Below are 22,448 nucleotides of genomic sequence, written 5' to 3' on the forward strand. Positions count from 1 at the left end.
AGCCACATACTGCCTTATCGTAGAAATAGAATGCCTACTATAAAAAACGATCATATTTAGAATTTAGGGTATTAATTAATTAGATGTAATGACTCAGGTCATTAATGCATAGTGGCTCATACCCCAAAAACAGAACAGCACTTCTCTTCTATGCGATCATCACTGGTGCTGTCCAGTAGACGCGAGTCGTGGCGCTGTCCAGTAGCAAAGGAATGCTGAACTTCGAGTTAGGGCAGGTTTAGACACAGTCGCTATGGGATAAATAAATGATGTTTACTATCAATCAACTAACGTCCTCTGACATTCTTAATATGTTTCTGCATTATAGGACATAAACTATGTTCAGCACAGATTTAAAAAATAATGTTGTGTTTGTGTGTGTGTGTGATTTTGTTTATTTCCAGGAAATGCGCTGACAGATATAGGCAGTACTCTCGCCAAAAAATCAACACACACACACACACACGCCACCTGTGCGCATCCCAGTATGAGAGTTTAGGGAGGGCTGCTTGCTGTATGTCCTGCACATACAGCAATAATCACATTATTAGATGTTTATGGGTACAGATGTCAGACGTATTTGTATTATTATTTTATTCCAGTGATATAATTTACATTCTAGTCTCAAAATTATTTTGAGGGAATTTACGACGCATCCTGCGGTCACTCTCTCCTTCTCTCACTCTCTCTCGTTATTTCTCTCTCCCTTCTCCGTTTTATTCTACCCGTATAGAATAACGGTGCGCATGATGGTGATCTTGATCATCTGCTAGTTTGGGTTTAAGAACAGTCGATAGTGAGTCGAGATCTCCAATGATTTTCGTTCTAGGGTAGATCCCATATACTATTCTTTATCAGATTTAAAAGGACATTGTTGATGAACTACATATTTTCAGTGTGTCTTTACCTGGGAGCCTAAACGATTCACACATCCTCTACCACAGTTGAATTAGAGGAGCTTTACGACGTTGCGGTACACATGATTGCATCTTTCACCCCTTTAAAGCATATTGGAGATCATACTGCGATTTCAGGATTTTCTCCTGAACTAGCCTATACTTCTACCAATATCACAAAGAAGTAGGTTATTTTTGGAATAAGGAACATTAAACATTTAATTGCAACACATGCGAATTCCCAAACGTGTCAAGACAGCTTTTTTCATCAACTATGAACCTCAAGAAGATGCAGCTTTTTTTACACACCGGCTGCATAGCCATATGACAGCTTTTGCAATGAGAGGTTCGTTCTCAACATGTTTTTTTCCACGGATTACATGTGGAGAGAGGCGCTTCGTGAGAGGAAGACCTTGCTGGTGAAATTACTTTAGATTTTTGTGAGAGGATATCGCTTTGTTCAATGGCTCCGGCTTTAAGGTTGACTAAACGTAAGGATGCCAGCCCCTGGCCAAGGATGTCTTCAACTTTCTGGACTGTAATACTGTTGACCAGTCTCCTAATCATCTACTGCGGTAATTCCTCTTTCTCTGACTCGTTTTCCCTGATAATATTGGTTCATATTTATAAAGTGCTGCGGCGGTAGACCATAGGGTGACCGTGGTGTCACTGTCTGCTGCTTTGACATGAAAATTATGCGACAGCATTATCGGAAATCACTTCAAGGGTTATTGGTTTTGTCATTGCAGTCGAGCTAATATCGTTTCAAAAGTAAGCTATGGGATAACAGTTCTCATGCAAGAACGCGCCTTCGCACGTATGCACAATTACACACACACACGCGCTAGCACACACATTCACACGCACGCACGCACACACACGCACACACACACACGAACACAACAAATAATTAGAGCAGCACACTCACTCTGTTGAATGCGTGGAATTGTAAAGTTGGCTGCTTACTTCATCATCGTGACCATCATTCTGTGGAAAGGACAGTCATGCACCAGCCACTGTTTGTGCAATTGGATCATTACTGTATTTAACCTGGTTGCAGTTGGATTGCACTGGACTGTGACAAACTCATTAGGGAGAAGCTTCATCATCATCAAATTTAAATGACGAAAATAACAGTCTGATCATGAATTTAAAAAAAAAAATCAAATTTCGTATTTATTTTATCTAATCTTTATTTAGCCCACCCAGGTTAGTCTCATGGCTGGCCCTAACTCATCTGTGTTTTCTGACCATGAAAGGATAGCATGCCATTCCAGTATTATTCACCTCCAGGGAACCAATCACCCAGTCTGAGTCACTCGAGAGAAATCTCCAGCTGGCACTATTGCGTTATGTGTGAAAACGTATGGGAAAGGAAGCGTTCGTTGTGCATTTACCACGATAAGCCTATTACAAGCTACGTTATTTTGTTAGCACTTAAGCTAATGACTAATATAATCATTCCGTTGTCTAGGGGCACATTTGCCACAGAAATAGATCCCTCTTTTTCGCTAGAATTTCATTTGACATTTTTGTCATTTAGCATACGCTCTTATCCAGAGCGAGTTACAGTAGTGAGTGCATACATTTTCGTACTGGGCCACCTTGGGAATTGACCCACAACCCTGGCATGTAAGAGCCATGCTCTACCAACTGAGCCACATGGGACTAATTTCCTCTCCTCTGCCAGGGTCTTAGGTTCATTATAGGCTGCAGCAAAAGTCGAGGAGGGAATTGAATCTGCATTTTTTTTTTCTCTTTGGTCTTGAGAATGAACGGCCTGTGTGTTTCGATCACATAGAGACTGTGGCTGTTTAATCAGTGTTTCTCTGGATGTTTCAGAGAGGGGGGGGGGGTGTAAGTGTGTGTGTAGCAACCCTTCCTCAGTGGAAACACAATGTAGCAGGCTTAAAAGAAAAGCCTGAAACTAAATCCCCCCCACATTCTGGTTTTGAAGAGAATCAAAAAAAAGTGTAAAGAGAGGTTCTCTTCTGCAATGTTGTCTGTTTGCTCTGGTCAGCAGTCTACAGAGCCTTACTGATCTTCCCTACTGTTAAACATCCGTTTGTTTCTAACTTGATTTTACACTTGTTTCCAGTGTCCCTTTCCTTGACGATTTCTTCTTTGCCTCACTTTCTCCTCCCTGTCTCTTCCCTTTTGTCCTGACCTACATGTTTTTGTCTATTTCTTCCCTCCTGGCTCGTCTTTTCTCCCATGGCCTGACTCCTTCCGCTGTCCCTTTCCTTGTCCTGGCTTGTTGTCCCTCTTGCCTGTCCTTGCCCATTTCCTGTCCAGTCCTGTCTCTCTTGCCCCAGGCTGTCTCTCCTTTCTACTTTCGCCTGTCTCTTCTACACTCTTCCCCCTATCCAAAATGGCTTCTGAAGCAGTGCCCTGACCTACTTGTGGTCTCTGACATGAATCTCAGAACCTGACTGGACTGGCTGACCAACGTATCGCATGCTTCTCTTCTGTGAGTCACAGAGCAGAGACATAGCCAGAGCTGATCCATGTTTGTTATGCTGAGACATAACTCTCCTCTTGGGCATGAGATGAAAGTATAGCCTGTGTGTGATTACAGCAGCTGGACGAGAGGGTTTGGACTAGGGCTGGGCGGTGTACTGTATTTTACCAGTATTGATGCACAGAGCGGTTTGGGTTTTCACTTTACGTTCTATAACGGTATTTCAGTGTTTGGTTTGTTAAATGTGATACGTCACTCTAGCGTGTGTAATGTAATTTATTAAAAATAGTTTACTCTGTTTGCTACTCAAGTCATCTCTCTCCCTTTCCTCCTGCATGTGGCTTCTCCATGCACTTTCCACACCAAGCCCTGACCCGTTACTCAAGTTGTTGCTCAACCAGACAACCACGGAGTCACGAGCATTGCCATGCCGTTCACTCTGTATTCATGGTCAGAAGAAACAAGATTTTAACAACGATGCTGATTTACACTTTGGTTCTTAATATAAATCCACAAGCGTTCTATAATCACACTATTCGTTTGTGTATCGTACTGTCTGTAAACAGCTAGTTTATCTTTTCTTAGCAAGTTGTGGTTCAAATAAATTGTGTTAGCCGCTAATGCTAATCAACGGTAAGCTGGCTAGCTAGTTTAATGTACAAATAGTCAAAGAAAACTTAGCTAGCTCATACAGTCTGATACCAGTGCTGGTGTTGTCAAAGCTCATCATGTTATTTGTGCAATGGTATCTTCTAAATCAGAGAGGAATAGGCAAAGCATAAATATGTTAGTTTGCACTAGCTAGCTACATGAAGTAAGAGAAAACATGTAATCTAACATCTAATTAGGGTCCCTTTGGAAACACTGACCAACACTTTGGTTCCTACCCTTTCACAATAATTCTTCCCTGGCCTTTTCATTCATTGTCATGTCAAATAACAAGGTATTCAAAGTGCTTCCCACTACACTGTGTATACAAAACATTAGGGACACCTGCTTTTTCCATGACATATAATGACCAGGAGAATCCAGGTGAAAGCAATGATCCCTTATCGATGTAACCTATTAAATCCACTTCTATCAATGTAGATGAAAATGAGGAGACAGGTTAAATAAGGATGTTTAAGCCTGGAGACAATTGAGACATGGATTGTGTATGTGTGTCATTCAGAGGGTCAATGGGCAAGACAAAATATTTACGTGCCTTTGAACTGGGTATGGTAGTAGGTGCCAGGCGCACCGGTTTGAGTGTGTCAAGAACTGCAACGCTGCTGGGTTTTTAACGCTCAACAGTTTGGTGCACCACCCAAAGGACATCTTGTCAGCTTGACACAACTGTGGGAAGCATTGGGGTTAACATGTGCCAGCATCCCTGTGGAACGCTTTCGACACCTTGTAGAGTCCAAGCCCTGATGAATTGAGGCTGTGGAAATGATAACAAATGAGTGCAGGAAATGCCAAAATGTATGTAAAAGCTGATTTTTCTGTTGTTGTTGGAGTTGGATTGAACAGTATAAAACAATCCGAATGGAGGAAACCCCATTGAAATCACTTTTATTCTGTGTTGCCACCCTAGGGTCATGAACTACTCATGAAGCATATCTAGAACTTTTGTTATTAAAAAACATAAAATACCGTCACACTGTCAAAAATTGTACAAATATAATGATATGATACTTTAGCCATATTGCCCAGTCCACAGGCATTATAAGCCCGCAGATAATCTACGTCAGGCAATGGCAGAGTTAAAATAAGGACAATCTATATAGCTTTGGAAAATAACCGGCAAAATGTTTTAAGGAGGTACTTGTTTTTGAAAATCCTGTTACTGAAGGCATATCTATCATCCGTAACTCCTTGTATAATCCCAATTGTATAATGGGTGGATATCTGTATAGAAACCATCTGAGGCAAACATTTGTCCAAACTGGCACCTATAACTCGGCTGTGGTAGACAGTGGTAGGCTACATGGAAGTGTCTCTTGCACGCCGTCTACCACAGCAGAGTTATAGGTGCCGGTTTGGAGAAATGTTTCTATACAGATATCCACACATTATACATTCCATATGGAAGGACAAGGACTTACAGATTATAGATATGCTTTCAGAGGATTCTTGGAAACAAATACCCTCTAAAACATTTAGCCAATTATTTTCCAGGCTCCTCATTGTAGCCATCTAGCACGCCCATGCACGGTGTCCTATATAAGGCTAAAGAGGATCTAGTCTTATGTTTTAATTAACATATATTGCAGAGCAATGTCATCTGACTTTGTGTACTATTGACCATAAATACATGTTCCCGAGTGACACCTATTTGCTCAAGAGTGTGACCGTAAGCGGCTGAGAGGAGAGAAATGGGAGGTCTGTGATTATGGCTGTGACTCATATGGTAACTGTCTCTCAAAATTAGCATCTCACTGTGAGATCTGCACAGACACAGCTGAAAGGGAGAGAGGGAGAGGGAGAGGGAGAGGGAGGGAGAGAGAGACACACAAGGCTGCACATTAGAATGACACTTCAGCCTAATTCACCAACAGCATGTCAAAGACTGGTGTTAGTTTATTCCCATGGATATCCTGATTTAGTTTAAAATATGTCCTTAGCCTCTGATGATATTTATTGTTATTAAGTGAATTACACACAAAGATGTTTCGTTATAGAGACAGTTTTATTCAGTGCACTGTAGCTCCCTCCTCTGGATGTGACTCGAGATGCTTTTGTTTTCCAGTCATATTATTATTACTCATTCATTGGCTCCGCTTGTTAGCTTTGAAGTGCTAACGATGAGGCCCCAGAGATAAAAGAAAATGCCAATAACGCTAGCACAGTGCTAGTTAGAACCATAGGAATGTGTCTGACTGGGGTCCTCTGTTGGGTTACTACATGAATATCAGTCAGATGGCTGTGAACGTGCAAAGTAGAACAAACGCTGGGCCATTAACATGCTGCACTGGGAGGTTAGGTCGGGATGTTGATGCTGCTGGATCATTATCACTGCATGTATTTGAATGGGAAAAGTGTGTTGTGTGTGTGTGTTTGAGTGTGTGCACTGTTTTCACTGTTTTGTGTGGGAGTCAGTCTTTAAGTAGCTCAGGAGCATATTGTTTCTCAGGGTGCTTAGAGAGAGCAGAGAGGGAGAAGTTGGGTGAAGGGAAGGGAAGACTGTACACTTTGTCCCTTCTCCCCTGCTGTACCTTCCACCCTCAGTGTCAAATCCAGCAGTAGCAGATGAATCATGCCTGGTCCTGATGTAACACCTGCTGCCAGCGATAGAACGAGAGCACCACCAACCCCTATAACACACCACTGTGAGTCACTACCGCCCCACACATCTTCAGTAGTCAATACAACCCACCACACATCCCCATTCATTTTAGACACTCACTGACTCACACTCACATCCCCAGCATACACATCACTCACCCACATCCTCAGCATACACATCACTCACCCACATCCTCAGCATACACATCACTCACCCACATCCTCAGCATACACATCACTCACCCACATCCTCAGCATACACATCACTCACCCACATCCTCAGCATACACATCACTCACCCACATCCTCAGCATACACATCACTCACCCACATCCTCAGCATACACATCACTCACCCACATCCTCAGCATACACATCACTCACCCACATCCTCAGCATACACATCACTCACCCACATCCTCAGCATACACATCACTCACCCACATCCTCAGCATACACATCACTCACCCACATCCTCAGCATACACATCACTCACCCACATCCTCAGCATACACATCACTCACCCACATCCTCAGCATACACATCGCTCACCCACATCCTCAGCATACACATCGCTCACCCCAATCCTCAGCATACACATCACTCACCCACATCCTCAGCATACACATCACTCACCCCAATCCTCAGCATACACGTCACTCAGCACACTGCATACCCGGCTCACTCCAACACCACAGATACCCCACTGTCTTAGATTACGCATTGTCTAATGCTCTCTGTTCTGTTCGTTTATGTACATGTCTCAGTCTGCTCTACCTAAATCAATAACACTGTACTGGCCCTCCGACGCTGCATGGGGAACACAGCCTTCTGTAGCCTGCTGTAGCCTCAGTACTGTAGACTCAGCCCTCAGGGCGTTCATGGGGGAAACCCAAAATGATATCATCTGTTAACCCAAGCCCCTGATACCTAGCCTGAGGAACTTCCCTGAGATGTCAATGTGTTTGAAATCTCTGCAGCAAGATGAAAAGGAACTGTCCTCAAAATCCAAGCAGTACTGGTAGGTAAACAAGCTTGCATTTGAATGTCTTAATCTACTTCTGGCCTTTTTCTGGGTAAAGAAATTGAGCCACTGTCCACATGTACATCTATAACTATCAAACTTGTTGAAGTTTTTACCAAGAGAAAGGAGAAAGATAGAAAGACCATAATGGATCTCTGTGTCGAAAATAGAGCTACTTAAAAAAAAAATTATGACCATGGGTGTCATATACAGTGGGGCAAAAAAGTATTTAGTCAGCCACCAATTGTGCAAGTTCTCCCACTTAAAAAGATGAGAGAGGCCTGTAATTTTCATCATAGGTACACTTCAACTATGACAGTAAATATTGTATTGAGATAAACTTTTGTTATTGACCAAATACTTATTTTCCACCATAATTTGCAAATAAATTCATTAAAAATCCTACAATGTGATTTTCTGGATTTTTTTTTCTCATTTTGTCTGTCATAGTTGAAGTGTACCTATGATGAAAATTACAGGCCTCTCTCATCTTTTTAAGTGGGAGAACTTGCACAATTGGTGGCTGACTAAATACTTTTTTGCCCCACTGTAAATCCGGTCTTCTAGAGAAGTAATGATCCAGTTACGTTGAGACAAAAGACAAAAGTCAAATCAAAAATCATTCAGAGAGACAATCTGCTATTCCAATACCTCATACCTGGTAACACCTAGGAAAAATAAAGTCGCACTATTCAATTACAACCCCAGTATCCCATCTTCCACATATCACCATCTTATTTATTGGCTCCATCTGTTCCAAACAATTCATTTTGGGAACACCCAGGAGAATAGCTTAATGAAATAAACCACCAGGACAATCCATCTCTGTCACCACGGTTGTTAATGTTTACAGAGACAAACACAAACCACAAACAAACAACAAACAATCAAACATAGAAAATGGGAGGGGTTGAGGGTAGCTGAAGGATAAAAAAAAGACAATTGGTGTCAAATGTACCTTGTCTGAAAAATGTATGTAGTATGTATAAGCTGGAAGTACACTACTGATATTGATCAGAAATACAATGTAGACATTGTTAATGGTGACTATTGTCACCATTTTTTATGGAATATCTACATAGGTGTACAGAGGCCCATTATCAGCAACCATCACTCTTGTGTTCAAATGGGACGTTGTGTTAGCTAATACAAGTTTATAATTTTAAAAGGATAATTGATCACTAGTAAACCCTTTTGCAATTATGTTAGCACAGCTGAAAACTGTTGTCCTGATTAAAGAAGCAATAAAACTGACCTTATTTAGACTAGTTGAGTATCTGGAGCATCAGCATTTGTGGGTTCAATTACAGGCTCAAAATGACCAGAAACAAATAACTTTCTTCTGAAACTCGTTGTCAGTCTAGGCTGTCATCCCGGAGTCACCTCTTCACTGTTTACGTTGAGACTGGTGTTTTGCGGGTACTATTTAATGAAGCTGCCAGTTGAGGACTTGTGAGGCGTCTGTTTCTCAATCTAGACACTCTAATGTACTTCTTGCTCAGTTGTGCACCGGGGCCTCCCACTCCTCTATCTATTCTGGTTAGAGCCAGTTTGCGCTGTTCTGTGAAGGGAGTAGTACACAGCGTTGTACGAGACCTCCAGTTTCTTGGCAATTTCACGCATGGAATAGCCAAAAGGGTTTTCTAATGATCAATTATCCTTTTAAAATTATAAACTTGGATTAGCTAACACAACGTGTCATTGGAACACAGGAGTGATGGTTGCTGTTAATGGCCCTCTGTACGCCTATGTAGATATTCCATTACAAATGTTGTAGTCATTTACAACATTAACAATGTCTACACTGTCCTTCTGATCAATTTGATGTTATTTTAATGGACAAAAAAATGAGTTTTTATTTCAAAAACAAGGACATTTCTAAGTGACCCCAAACGTTTTAATGGTAGTGTATAAGCATAAGTATTGTTGTCCATACATTTAATCCAAATACATGAGGGGTGGTAAGGCTTAGGGGAAAATAATCAAAGAAAAAAATATATATAAGAAAAAAATATACATATGGGTGATAGGAAATTAGGCAGACAATTGCATTGTGTTTTTTGAGAAAATCAAATCTGTTACACTATAAACTACCAGTCTTGTTAAAAAGGTGGATATTGTGGATGTTTGTAGCTCTGTTTTCACAACTCATTCAGCAGTGAAACGGCAACTTCTCAAAACTGTACTCTTTTCTACTGCCTACAAAGGGTCACCACAAGAGAGGTTTGTTGACTAGAAGACATGTTAACAGATTCTTGGGGTCTATAAAGGGGTTCTAGTTGTGATAGCAGTTCACATTAAGTTGGTTTCACAGGGTAGAGTGCTGGTTTCTTGTGTTGTGGTCTACCCTAACTAACATGTCAGCTTGGGTTATGTATGACTACATTGGTTAAATGTCACTATTTTTTACATATTCTACTGAGACCATGTTGTCTCTCGAAAGCCTCTCTCTCTCATTGTGAAAGCTGATGTAATTGACACCCAAACAGAAAAATAGACCATAATATCAAACACACTTTCTCATAAATGTAATTGATAATTAATCAAATAAAATCACATTTGCTTCGTAAGTAAGCATTTCACTGTTAGTCTACACATGTTGTTTACGAAGCATGTGATGAATAAAGTAAACGAACTAGCCTACATGTGTTTGCATTTAGCTCTGGCATCAGTTAGTCTCTCATCAATTATAGAGATGATTTCTGGTTAAATGCTGCATGTCACTCATATCATGAGTTGATATGAATGTATTATATATTTGATAGGCATTAAAACAGCATGCATAATGCATGGGTATTGACATTTCACACTGATGAGTTTAATGCCTTTACTGTACCTTAGAAGTTGATAGGTATATTGAGTGATAATAATGATTTACAAAATACACACAAACAAATACACCTGGGGTCCTGTCTGGACACTCGGAGAGAGAAAAAGAGAAAGTCAGTTTGATTTGCTAAGGGAGAGTAGAGCCCTTCAAAGAGGATGGTTAGAGCTACTTATCTGTATTGTTGAAAAAGCAATTGCTTGGAAGAAAATTCCACAATGGCGTTTTGAATTCCTGGAGGGCCCTAGCCCCGTCACAGACAGGCAGCTCACAGACCCATGACAACAAACGCCTGGAGCAGAGAGGAGATGCCAGCAAAGTGGCGAGAGAGCGAGAGAGTTAGAGAGAGGGGTGGAGAGAGTGAGTTTACAGCAGAGAAGAAAAAAAACCCACATTAGACAATGAGACAAAAGCAGGAGGATGAAAATGCTCAGTCCGCCGACCCACAGATCCACAATCTGCCTTGGGAATAAAGTGTGAGGTAATACAATGAAGATGTCAGCTGGAGACGGAGACTAGTGGAGTGGAGACTTCAAGGAGTAGAAACAAATATTACATTAGACGAGGCAGGCCCATTAATCTCTGTGCCTGAGAGGTAGTTCAGCTGCAGAATAAGGAACCGTGTCTGGTTGGTGAATGTTGCCGGGGCACCTAATGGAGTTGAAGTCAACTCTATTCAATCAATTGCCGCTGTCCCGCCATGGAGCCCCACACACGCTTAACAAGACAACAGACCTATACTATGACGGTTTAGTAAATGCTAAGTTATGACTGTCAGGGCTAATGTTAGGATCCTTGATCTGAAGGTATTATAACAGGTTGTGGCCCTGCGACAAGTTTAAGTAGTTGAAACACAAGAGCTATGAATCCGGTGCACTACAGTACATGGTAAATGACATCTACATACCATCTTCCATCTTCCATCTACATGAATCCATATGGTAGATGGACAGCAGCACTTTACCCAGAGTCAGATATGAGCATGTGTTGAAATGTATGGCTCATTCTCAGGTCTGTGTAAAAATAGAATAGTCTGTCTTCTCAGACTATTCTTATGGCAGTATGCCATAAGGTGCATTACCTGGATCCCTGTCTCAATGGATTGTTTTACAACAGAGTTTAAAAAAAAGATTTGCATCAATCATAGGCCATTTCTGGACTGGAATCATTGTACTATATTGTATTTCTTTCTATTTAGCAATTTATGTGATTGATTTGCATATCTCAGCATGCTGCCATTTGTGTTGTGTCTTACTGTTTGTTCTGAAAATGTCATTTCAGAATGCAGAGTCGAGTATTGTAAGAAATGGCATTCCACACATATTCTGGATAACTTGATGTAGTACTATGTGATGTTATAATGTGGAATAAAGGAAAGGAAAAGGGGGATACCTAGTCAGTAGTCCAACTGAAATGTGTCTTCCGCATTTAACCCAACCCCTCTGAATCAGAGAGGTGCAGGGGGCTGCCTTGATCGACATCAATGGCACCCAGGAAAAACAGTGGGTTAACTGCCGTGCTCAGGGGCAGAACAATATCATTTTACCTTGTTAGCTCAGGGATTGGATCCAGCAACCTTCCTGTTACTGGGCCAACGCTCTAACCACTAGGCTACCTGCCACCCCAGAACGCAAGTAGAAAGCGAGAAGAGATAAGACACTGTAAGAGAGAAGCAGGAAATGAAGCCTGAAGGTAGTATCCTTTCAGCTGTAGCAATGTAATTCCAGCTGATACTTTTCTACATGTGAAACATGGCTTGGTTAAGCCTGCCTGGCAGCTTCTGGATGGGGGAATCTCTCTCTCACACTCTCTCACTCCCTCACCCCCCCCCTCTCTCCCTCCACTCTCATAACTATCTCTCCCTAACCCTTAGAGCGTATGATAAAATGTTTAATTGTTACAGTGACACTGGCATGGCATGTGAGTTATATACAGTAAGTGGGGTACCTCGGGGTTAGAATATGGAATACCCATTACAGTGGAACAACAGAGATCTTGTAATTGTGGCTGTGTCCCAAATGGTAATCCTATTCTCTATATAGCACACTACTTTGACCAGAACATTATGGGCCCTGGTCAGAAGTAGTGCACTAAATAGGGAATAGGGTGCCATTTCCTTGATGTTAATGAGATTCCTATGCTATAGAGTGTCAGCATTGCCTATGTGTGTGTGTTTCTGTATGTGTTTGTGTGTCAGCTGCCTGAGACATGCAGACACGTTTCAGTTGAAATCCAGTGTGCTTTTCAGAGTATTGTGTACCCCTTTTATGCGATAACATGTGACTTAGTTATGTTTCCAGAGATGTAGGAACTCTGTCACATAAAAGGGGACATTGCAGTAAAAAATGTACATTATTATTGTTTATTTTTTCCTGCAATGCTTTATAGGATAGTGTTTGGTTGGAAAATCAGTTATTCCTACCATACAGAAAATGACAAAATATTGATCATATTTAACATAGAAAAACATGTAATCTCTTTAATAAACCAAAATATGGTTATGGGGTATTGTATTTTGGTGAAATTCATTAATATGATATTCTGCCAGATTTATCAGCCCCTCAAGTGAATCTCAGTAACGAGTGTTAGCTAACACCATTTCACTATCCAGTGACAAACCGATCCCACAGATTCACACAAATGTAATTTCTTAATTTGTCAATGTCTAGAGACAGACAGCATTTAGTCCCTGCACAGATCTTCCAGTGTGGAGAAACTCTTTATTTCACAATTACTTTCTTATCCCTCCGGGTCTACAATATTATTTAATCACACTCATAATCATTCAATAATATTCTTTAATCATTACATATTTTTTCCTTTTAGCTTGTGGAGGATATTCCGACGGACATTACAAATCAAAGACAACAGAATAACCTCAGTTTCTAGAACTCCCTGAGAAACATATGTATTATTCATACGAATGACATCATTTAAAGGCATGACAGAGAGAGGGAGGGGGAAAGCAACAAATAATGAGTCCTAGCTGCTCCCTGTACTGTATTAGAGAGATAAAGAAACCAGGGAAATGTATATAATCTCTGGATTTCACAACACACTGTATCATGTCTTTGGTTGCTTTCCATGCATTCCAAACGGGACCCTTTTCAGTGCATACCATTTATAGTGCACTATTTTTGACCTGAGCCCTATGGTTCAAAAGTAGTGTACTATACAGGGTATAAGGTGCCATTTGGGACACAAGCGTAGCAATTTCCATAATGAGGTCACATAGAATCACTCCACCAGGCTCTACGGAACAGACAAAAATAATATAATCCACTGCAAATGTCACAAATGAAAAAGGTTTGACGTTGCATTGCAACCTTGACACTGTGATATTGGATATTGAGTGGATTCCATAGTCTCATTTCAAAAGCCACACCTTGACCTCTGATGGGAGGTGAGACGGTAGACAGGGCCACACATGGTGAAGCCAGTTGTGAAGTGTGGGGTGTTATGGCTAGAAAGAATGAATGGGATATGGTTCTAGGGATATACACATAGATGAATACTATGGATAGAGTGAATCAACAGACAGAGAGAAAAGACTCGTAGATGCACCAAGCATTCACGTATGCACACACACATCATCATCATCATAGCTATCTGCGGCACTAAGGTGTTAAGATGTGATCCTGAGGGAGGGAGCCCCCATCCCTATTTTCTCAGCTTGGAGGTTCGGGGGGTCCAGCCACTACTAATCTAATGCACACATTATTCAGCCAACCAGCATCTATTTAAAGGAGAGCGCTGCTAGATTTATTGGCCAGGTTTTACTGTATGGTAAAATAACGCATTAAGTAGATGATATCACAGTGGATGGAATGATTATGCACACTTGCACAAAGTGGAGGAGGCCTTCTTAATTAAATGCAAGGTCCTGGTTATACATCACTGGCTCGAATACACACACACACGCTTGTGTGTGCACACGAGCACACACAGACACACAGACAAACTGACGACACACACACACACACACACACACACACACACACACACACACACACACACACACACACACACATAGGCCACTTAACCAAACCAGTAGTTGTTTTTCTCTAAAAACGGGAAAAAAACGCTGAGCTGCACGGTTTTTGAATTTCCTCTTCATGAGTATTTGTCGTAAAAATGCTCAGAAGTTTTTGCATTGTACTGGGTTTTCAAAGGGCTCTATTTCAGTCCTAAGTGGCTTATTTTGGGAGCATGCGCCATGCGCCGTTCTGCCAAGGGACGGCGCACTAAATTTTACTCTGATTGGTTGACAAATCTTCTTGTTTAGCAGAATGGGTAAATGAAGTGTGTTGCTTACCCAAAGGGCTAAATCTAGCCCAGGACACTGTGGCATGTTATTGCAGAGTAAAACTGTAGTGTTTACCGACTAACTGGGGAGTCATAAGGAGGGAGTGACTATATATAGAGAGAAAGGCTATGACTGCAGTTTGTAAGGACACTCTAGCAACATGGCCATGCTAGTGCCAACCCTTTCTACTGTTTGACTGTTTCTACTGTTGTGACGTGATCATTAATGTGATGTGATGCTATTTATCGAATAATTGACTATGTTGAATTATTACGTGATTCAATTAATCATGTAACAATTAACTCATCAGTAACCTGGGGCACAACCGGAAAAGTTTGTTTATTGAGTTGATGTTTCCCAAATAAACTCAAGAATATACCTGAATATCTCTATCATAACAGTCAATAATCAATCATTTCCTCAAATCAGTCTCATTCTGAACATCGGATAATCCGGTTAATCTACCCAAACCCGGGTCTCACTAATCATTCCATACCACACAAATTGAGTTGATTATTTATTTACTAACAAGCTAAACGTTGACATAAGATACACCTACACACACAGTCTAGATTATTGATTAGAACTTATTACAATGGCAACAGGTCCCTAGCGGACCAACACAATATGCCACATTACACAAGATGGAGATTTAACGAGAGAGAGAGAGCAACAGAGCAAAGCAATACTTTGATACACTTGTAAACTATGCTTAGTTTAGCCCTAATACCTTGCCCCGAACTGCCACTGTTATGGGTAAGTGTAATGCATATGGGTAAGAAGTGTAATCCTTCAGTGACTAATCATGGACCTTGGCTGCAGCCATGGTCCTCTAGTCTAGTATGTTAATTCTTAACTCACATGCTTTATACCTTCAGGTCAAAACGGGGCGTTTCCATCTTTATGACACGTTCTCTGGGTTCCATGGAGTGTAGCTCATTACGAGGCAAGGTATTAGAATTTACTATGATCTCATTTAGACAACTAAAATCACAGTCTTATCATCACGAAAACATTCTCTTTAATCTGGATATTTCCTACCCAACGTAAAGAATGTAAACATCATATACACATTATGAAAACTCTTCAAGTTACAATGTTTTTATTATACTGTCCTGCTTTAACTAATAATATCATAAAATATACGTTAATTTTCATATTCCATCCATCATTATTTCCACCATTTGGCTGATCAAATATATTGTCCCAAAGTCCATTTATTTGATGTTTTAGTTTTGGGCAGTGGACTCTCATAAGGCACACAACATTCCAGACACCCAAACTAGGTGTCATAAAACCTCCATTCATCTTTCTCCCCCTCGGCGGGAGAGAGATATCTCTGTTCAGCTGAATCACTGTAACCTGATCCTCACAGGCCAGTCATGACACTACTATTAAACCCATGCCAGGGGTCCCTTTAAACCGACAACTCAGCACACACATGCTCAACAATGCACCTCTTCCTACGATAAAAAGCTCCATAAATCTCTACATCAAACTCTCTAGAACCATGCAACATTTAGCTCTCGTTTGTGAGAAGCAGATTGAGCATTTTGGGGTTTAAGTAACCCATACATTTTCCACAGTAAGCAACTCACCCCGGGATAATTCAGCCGCAATCAAATACTCACACTCTTTTTACCATTCCGCTCCTGTGGGCCTCCCTCCCTAGGTTTTCATTGAACAGCCTTGTTTCTCGTAAAATGGGAACTAGGGACATGTTCGGCTGTTGATGGCTGCTTCTGCTGCTGCTGTAGCAAAAAAATACACAGACTCAAGGGTAAAGCAAGAAGAAACAAGTTCAAGTTGCCTATTTCTTTCTGTAATAAAAAAAAAACACATCAAGCCTTCTGTGGTACAGATGCCGGTAAACATAGCCATCACAGATATAGACGATTGAGTAAAGTGCTATTTGGTTTCCAATCTGCTAGGGATTTGTTGTTTTTGGTGAGTGTGTGTGTTAGACAACTCTGTTAGCTACTGATTCTATTTCTCCCCGTAGAAATGTTGTTGCAGCCTTGTGGCTGCTGTGTAGTTTTCTATTGAGTTTTATTGTATTACATTGTATTGTGCCATCCTCCAACCTCTCTCATCATAGTGCAACACACTCTAATCAATTTAAAGCAGCAGAAACTTTGAGGCGTGCCAACTGCCAAGCAGGAGTCTTGTATCCCCTGATTAGTGGTGTCACGAACCCGGCTCGAAGCCAGTAACAAAAACGGAGACAACATGGAGATAAGGAATAACAGAAATATATTTAATAACTGAGGTAGCCTATATACAATAAACAATGGTGAATGTAGTCAGTAGTGTAAGTGAGTGGTTGTTTGCATAGATGTGATAATGACGGGTGTTGAAAGGTGCCAAATACAAACAAACCAATCAAACCAAACAAACAAACAAACAAACAAACAAACAAACAAACAAACAAACAAACAAACAAACAAACAAACAAACAAACAAACAAACAAACAAACAAACAAACAAACAAACAAACAAACAAACAAACAAACAAACAAACAAACAAACAAACAAACAAACAAACAAACCAGCCACAAAAATGCCACAATCAAAATCCAACAGTATGTCTGCATGGAGAGAGGCTCCTTAATGAATGGGGAAGAGGTGTATTTATCCACAGACACACCCGGGCCCAGGTGTGTCCCATTTTGCTGACGACCCTCCTGGCCCTGCCCACTGACATCCTAATAAGGAAAACAAGAGCAAAGAGAACGAATACAGCAGACAGTGGGAGGGTCGTCACAGTGTATTGAACTAATTCACAGAATGCTTTCTAAACTGTTACATAATAAAGATGGCCACCGACTGAGTAGAGATGTGTAATATGGTCAAAAAAATCCATATTGTGATAAATTGTCTGAATTGATAAATAGAACGATAACTTTATAATATGTATGTGCACCACATTTTTTTTAAACTATAACTACTACTTCTAGTTTGATTGTTGTAGCCAATAATTGTCCCATTAACAATCACCCATATTAGAGGGGGGGTGTAGGTGTGGATATGTGCGTGCGTGTGTGCTTTGGTTGGGTGGGTGGGTGGGTGTGTTGTGTGAGTGTGTGTATTAGCTTTCTTTGCATCCATCCAGACTGTTCTGTTCCAAAATACATCAAATATCCCCAGAAGCTTAGGTTGTCCATACTGAGCTTTACAGTAACCTAGCAGACCATACGCTCTTAGAAAAAAAGGTGCTATCTGGAACCTAAAAGGGTTCGTAGGTTGTACCTATAAAACCATTTGAAGTGCCCCCTCTGGTTCCATGTAAAACCCTGTTGGTTCCAGGTAGAACTCTTTGGGGTTCCATGAGGAACCCTTCCCACAAGGGTTCTACATGGAACCAAAAATGGTTCTACCTGGAACCAAAAACAGTTCTGCCTGGAAGCAAAAAGGGTTCTCTTATGGAGACAGCCAAATAGCCCTCTTTGGAACCCTTTTTCTAAGAGTGTACCTGCACTGGAGAAGGTGAATTAACGCACTGATCCCACAATATATGCTTTTCACGTCACTCTACAGTAACCAGAAATACACAAGTGGCTTCTGGTAGCCAACAGTAGATGTGGAGTGTGTGGAGGAGAATTTGAGGTCCTGAAGGCAGTTCAGCCCGTTCATATGCACTTTCAAGCACATATTCCTGTGGTTACAAAGCCAATAAGTCTCATGAAGAGTGAACAGTGAAAACAGAATGATGTTAAAGATCAGTTTGTTGCATTGGACAAGGGCCAGCTTGACCAGAGACACAGACCCGTTCCAAGGTATTACACCCAGTATACAGGATTCCATTAGTAAAGCTGTTATGACCACTGGGCAACAGCGGTATGTTTCCTTTATTTTGACTGTGCATACCATCTTTTGCCATCTATACCATCTTGTAATCCTATTCTTCTTATTGTCTCTCTCTCTCTCTCTCTCTCGCTCTCTCGCTCTCTCTCTCTCTCTCTCTCTCGCTCAGGGTTCTGTATTTTATGGTGTCGTCTGGAGAGAACTAAAATTATGGCTCTGTCTGTGGGACAATTTTATTACCACTCTAGAAATATAATATTTCAGAGTATATCATTGATTTATATGGTTTGATATCAGATCTTAGGACTTTGTTAAATCGCTGTTACGTATCACTGAGTGTTCAATTAACTCTATTCCATTAGGGTGTCATGACGATGATAAGAATACAGTAGAAAATCAAGTATGTTGTTAACTTTGTCATTAAAAATCTCTTAATGGGATTGAAATCAATTCACTTATATGTTATAAAATCATTCTTATAGTCCTCTCATTTTGAATGTTTGCATTTATTTTTAATATTTTTTAATAAATCACCCGTGCACCTTGATCTGAAATACTTTGCTGAATGTTGATTGAGAAACTTGACACTTAGGCTATGAAAGTCAAGAAATCACAATGTACCAAAATGTGTACCAAAATGTCACAAATGTCAAACTGTCTGCACTTCATTTTGAATGTATCAGAAATGTGACAAAGTACCTGTTGCATTGTGAAGTAAGACAGCCGTATACAACTTTATCTCTACAAGTCCTTAGACTTAGAGTTCCTACAAAAAGCAACCAAAGAATACAAAGAGCCAAAATTAGCACGACTCAAACACAGATCAATGATGTTGGATAAGTCAAGCATCACAGGCTACAATCATCCCATTTCAACAGAGATGCACCTCTTCCCTCTCAAACTCTTTGGCTGCTCTACACCAACACAATGCTTGCTGTGCAGCTAAATTACCCGCTATCCTTCCACACCGTTCTCCACAGCATCTCTGTTTTAGGGGCGAACAGTGAGGAGGCTTTGAGGAGGAGACAGCCCAGCGGCCCTCTGAAATCCCACAGATAGACCTTAACACCCTGGTCATTAGCTTTTCTCACTGTGACAAGACTTCGTGTGTGTGTGTGTGTGTGTGTGTGTGTGTGTGTGTGTGTGTGTGTGTGTGTGTGTGTGTGTGTGTGTGTGTCTGTGTGTCTGTGTGTGTGTGTGTCTGTGTGTCTGTGTGTCTGTGTGTCTGTGTGTGTGTGTGTGTGTGTGTGTGTGTGTGAGAGAGAGCGCAAATGTGTGAGTGAGAATGTGTGTGTGAGTGTATGTGTATGTGAGCCTGTTCACGTGTGTATGTGGATGGAGGTGTGGCCCCGTAAGCTTTTTGATGTGGCAGGCCCGTCGGTCCCCTGTGGCAGGCCCCTCCTCTACCTCCATTCCCTCTGCTCCGACATCTCTGATCTACACAACCAGGACGTTGCTGTCCCAGCACTGATAAAGGCCAGACAGGAACCTACCCACCATGCACCTGGCTGTATGTTGATAAAGAAGCAGGCCAGATCCCATCCCAGCAGGCCATGGGATGAGGGCCAGAGAGGAGAGAGGATGAGGGGCAGAATGACTCAGAGACACCACACGATATGGCCAATGTATATGGCCAGTGTAGTGTTGCATCGATGTGTTGGTATACGACCTCCACCTCAGTTACATACCAACTGCCAGGGTGGGCTCAGTGATACCTATATTATACACAGACAAGTTTTTAAAAATTCACTATGATTGATGACTCCAATGAGAGGACAGAGACAAAGAGACAGACAGACTAAAGGGCCATATAACTACCAGACAGAAAAGGAGCCAAGTACCTATCAAATGTCTTCTCCCCTCTCCCCAACTGTCCACAGCTGTCATGGGAACTTAATCAAAGTCACTCACCTGCTCCTTGATTGTGATTTGTCTCATCAACTCTCTGGGCTCGGCAGCCGCAGCAGGACTGATATTGCAGAGTTGCACTATCATCGATTACCTTCCCTCAGGACCACATCCACAGGCTGGCTGTCACTTCATTCCCTCACTCACCGTCGACAGACAGACCTGGGTTTGAGTATTTGTTGTCTTTCAGATACGTTGAGCTTTTGATAGAGCCTGACTGGCGTGAACCCAGATCTGACCGATACTGCTGCTGCAAAGACCACTGTGTGTGTGTGTGCCCGTGTCTGTATCGTTGTCCGTCTTTGTGTCCGTCTCTGTGTATGTGTCTATGGCCTCATGGTGATTGAAAGGTCAGTCATCCTTCCTCCAGACCTCTGTTTTGAATTACTTGCTCATGGGGTTTATTTGTTAAGTGTCTGTCTCCTCATTTAAATGCTGTAATTATATGTGTGTTGGTATCACCTGAGTGTCCTTGAGGACTGCATACAGAAAGAGTAGGCTCTCTCTCTCTCCTTGCCTTCTGGTTGCTGGAGGATATGGTCAATTTTCAACAACTCTGAAGAATAGGACAATTCCATTCCATTTCAACCCAAGCGTTGTCCATTTACATAAGCACTAATGCTAACAACGCTAATTTATCATGATAGGTGTAAACACAGTTTACCCTCCACTAAAAATCTAATCAAGTAAAATCAAATTGTATTTGTCATATATATGTGTTTAGCAGATTTTATTGCGGGTGTAGCGAAATGCTTGTGTTTGTAACTCTAACAGTAATATCTAACAATTTCACAACAATACTACACACAAATCTAAAGTAAAGGAATTGAATTAAGAATATATAAATATTGGGCGAGCAATTGGGCGAGCAATTTCAGTACAATAGGATAGAATACAGTATATACATATGAGATGAGTAATGCAAAATATGGAAACATTATTAAAGTGAACAGTGTTCCATTATTAAAGTGGCCAGTGATTCCAAGTATATGTACAGTTGAAGTTGAACATTTACATACACCTTAGCCAAATGGATTTAAACTGATATTTAATCCTAGTTGAAACTCCCTGTATTTTGTCAGTTAGGATCACCACTTTATTTTAAGAATAATAGTAGAGAGATGATTATTTCAGCTTTTATTACTTTCATCACATTCCCAGTGTGTCACGTTCTGACCTTTATTTCCTTTGTTTTGTATTTATTTAGTTGGTCAGGGCGTGAGTTGGGTGGGCAGTCTATGTTTGATTTTCTATGATTTGGGATTTCTATGTTTCGGCCTAGTATGGTTCTCAATCAGAGGCAGGTGTCATTAGTTGTCTCTGATTGAGAATCATACTTAGGTAGCCTGGGTTGCACTGTTTGTTTGTGGGTGATTGTCTATGTTGATGGCTTGTTTCAGTGTAGCTTGCATTAGCTTCACGGTTGTTATTTTGTTTACTGTTTTTGTATTCCTGTTATTTGGTGGTGTTCATAAGTTTTATTCTCCGGACTATTCTGGTCCTGCTTTGGATTATTCACCCTGTGTGTTGGGTTGACCGTTGTTTTGTGCGCCGGAGAATAAACTGTCTAATAATTGAAACCTGCTCTCTGTGCCTGATTCCACCCACCTTAGTAACTCGTGACACAGTGGGTCTGAAGTTTACATACACTCAATTAGAATTTGGTAGCATTGCCTTTAAATTGTTTAACTTGGGTCAAATGTTTTCGGGTAGCCTTCCACAAGCTTCCGACAATAAATTGGGTGAATTTCGTCCCATTCCTCTTAACAGAGCTGGTGTAACTGAGTCAGGTTTGTAGGCCTCCTTGCTCGCACACGCTTTTTCAGTTCTACCAACACATTTTCTATGGGATTTAGGTCAGGGCTTTGTGATGGCCACTCCAATACCTTGACTTTGTTGTCCTTAAGCCATTTTGCCACAACTTTGGAAGTATGCTTGAGGTCATTGTCCATTTGG

General features: G+C 41.1%; 1 protein-coding gene across 1 annotated transcript in view; it reads left to right on the forward strand.

Annotated features, from left to right (window-relative positions):
- Positions 1-738: 738 nt before the first annotated feature.
- The window catches only part of LOC112214426 (chemokine-like protein TAFA-5), a 166,994-nt gene continuing 145,284 nt past the window's right edge, over positions 739-22,448 (forward strand). The window contains exon 1 of the mRNA XM_024373145.2: positions 739-1,471. Coding sequence (XP_024228913.1) covers positions 1,360-1,471 — 112 coding nt within the window. The 5' untranslated portion in view covers positions 739-1,359. The remainder of the gene's footprint in view (positions 1,472-22,448) is intronic.

The sequence above is a fragment of the Oncorhynchus tshawytscha genome, linkage group LG15 (assembly GCF_018296145.1).
Source record: "Oncorhynchus tshawytscha isolate Ot180627B linkage group LG15, Otsh_v2.0, whole genome shotgun sequence".
In the NCBI taxonomy this organism is placed as follows: domain Eukaryota; kingdom Metazoa; phylum Chordata; class Actinopteri; order Salmoniformes; family Salmonidae; genus Oncorhynchus; species Oncorhynchus tshawytscha.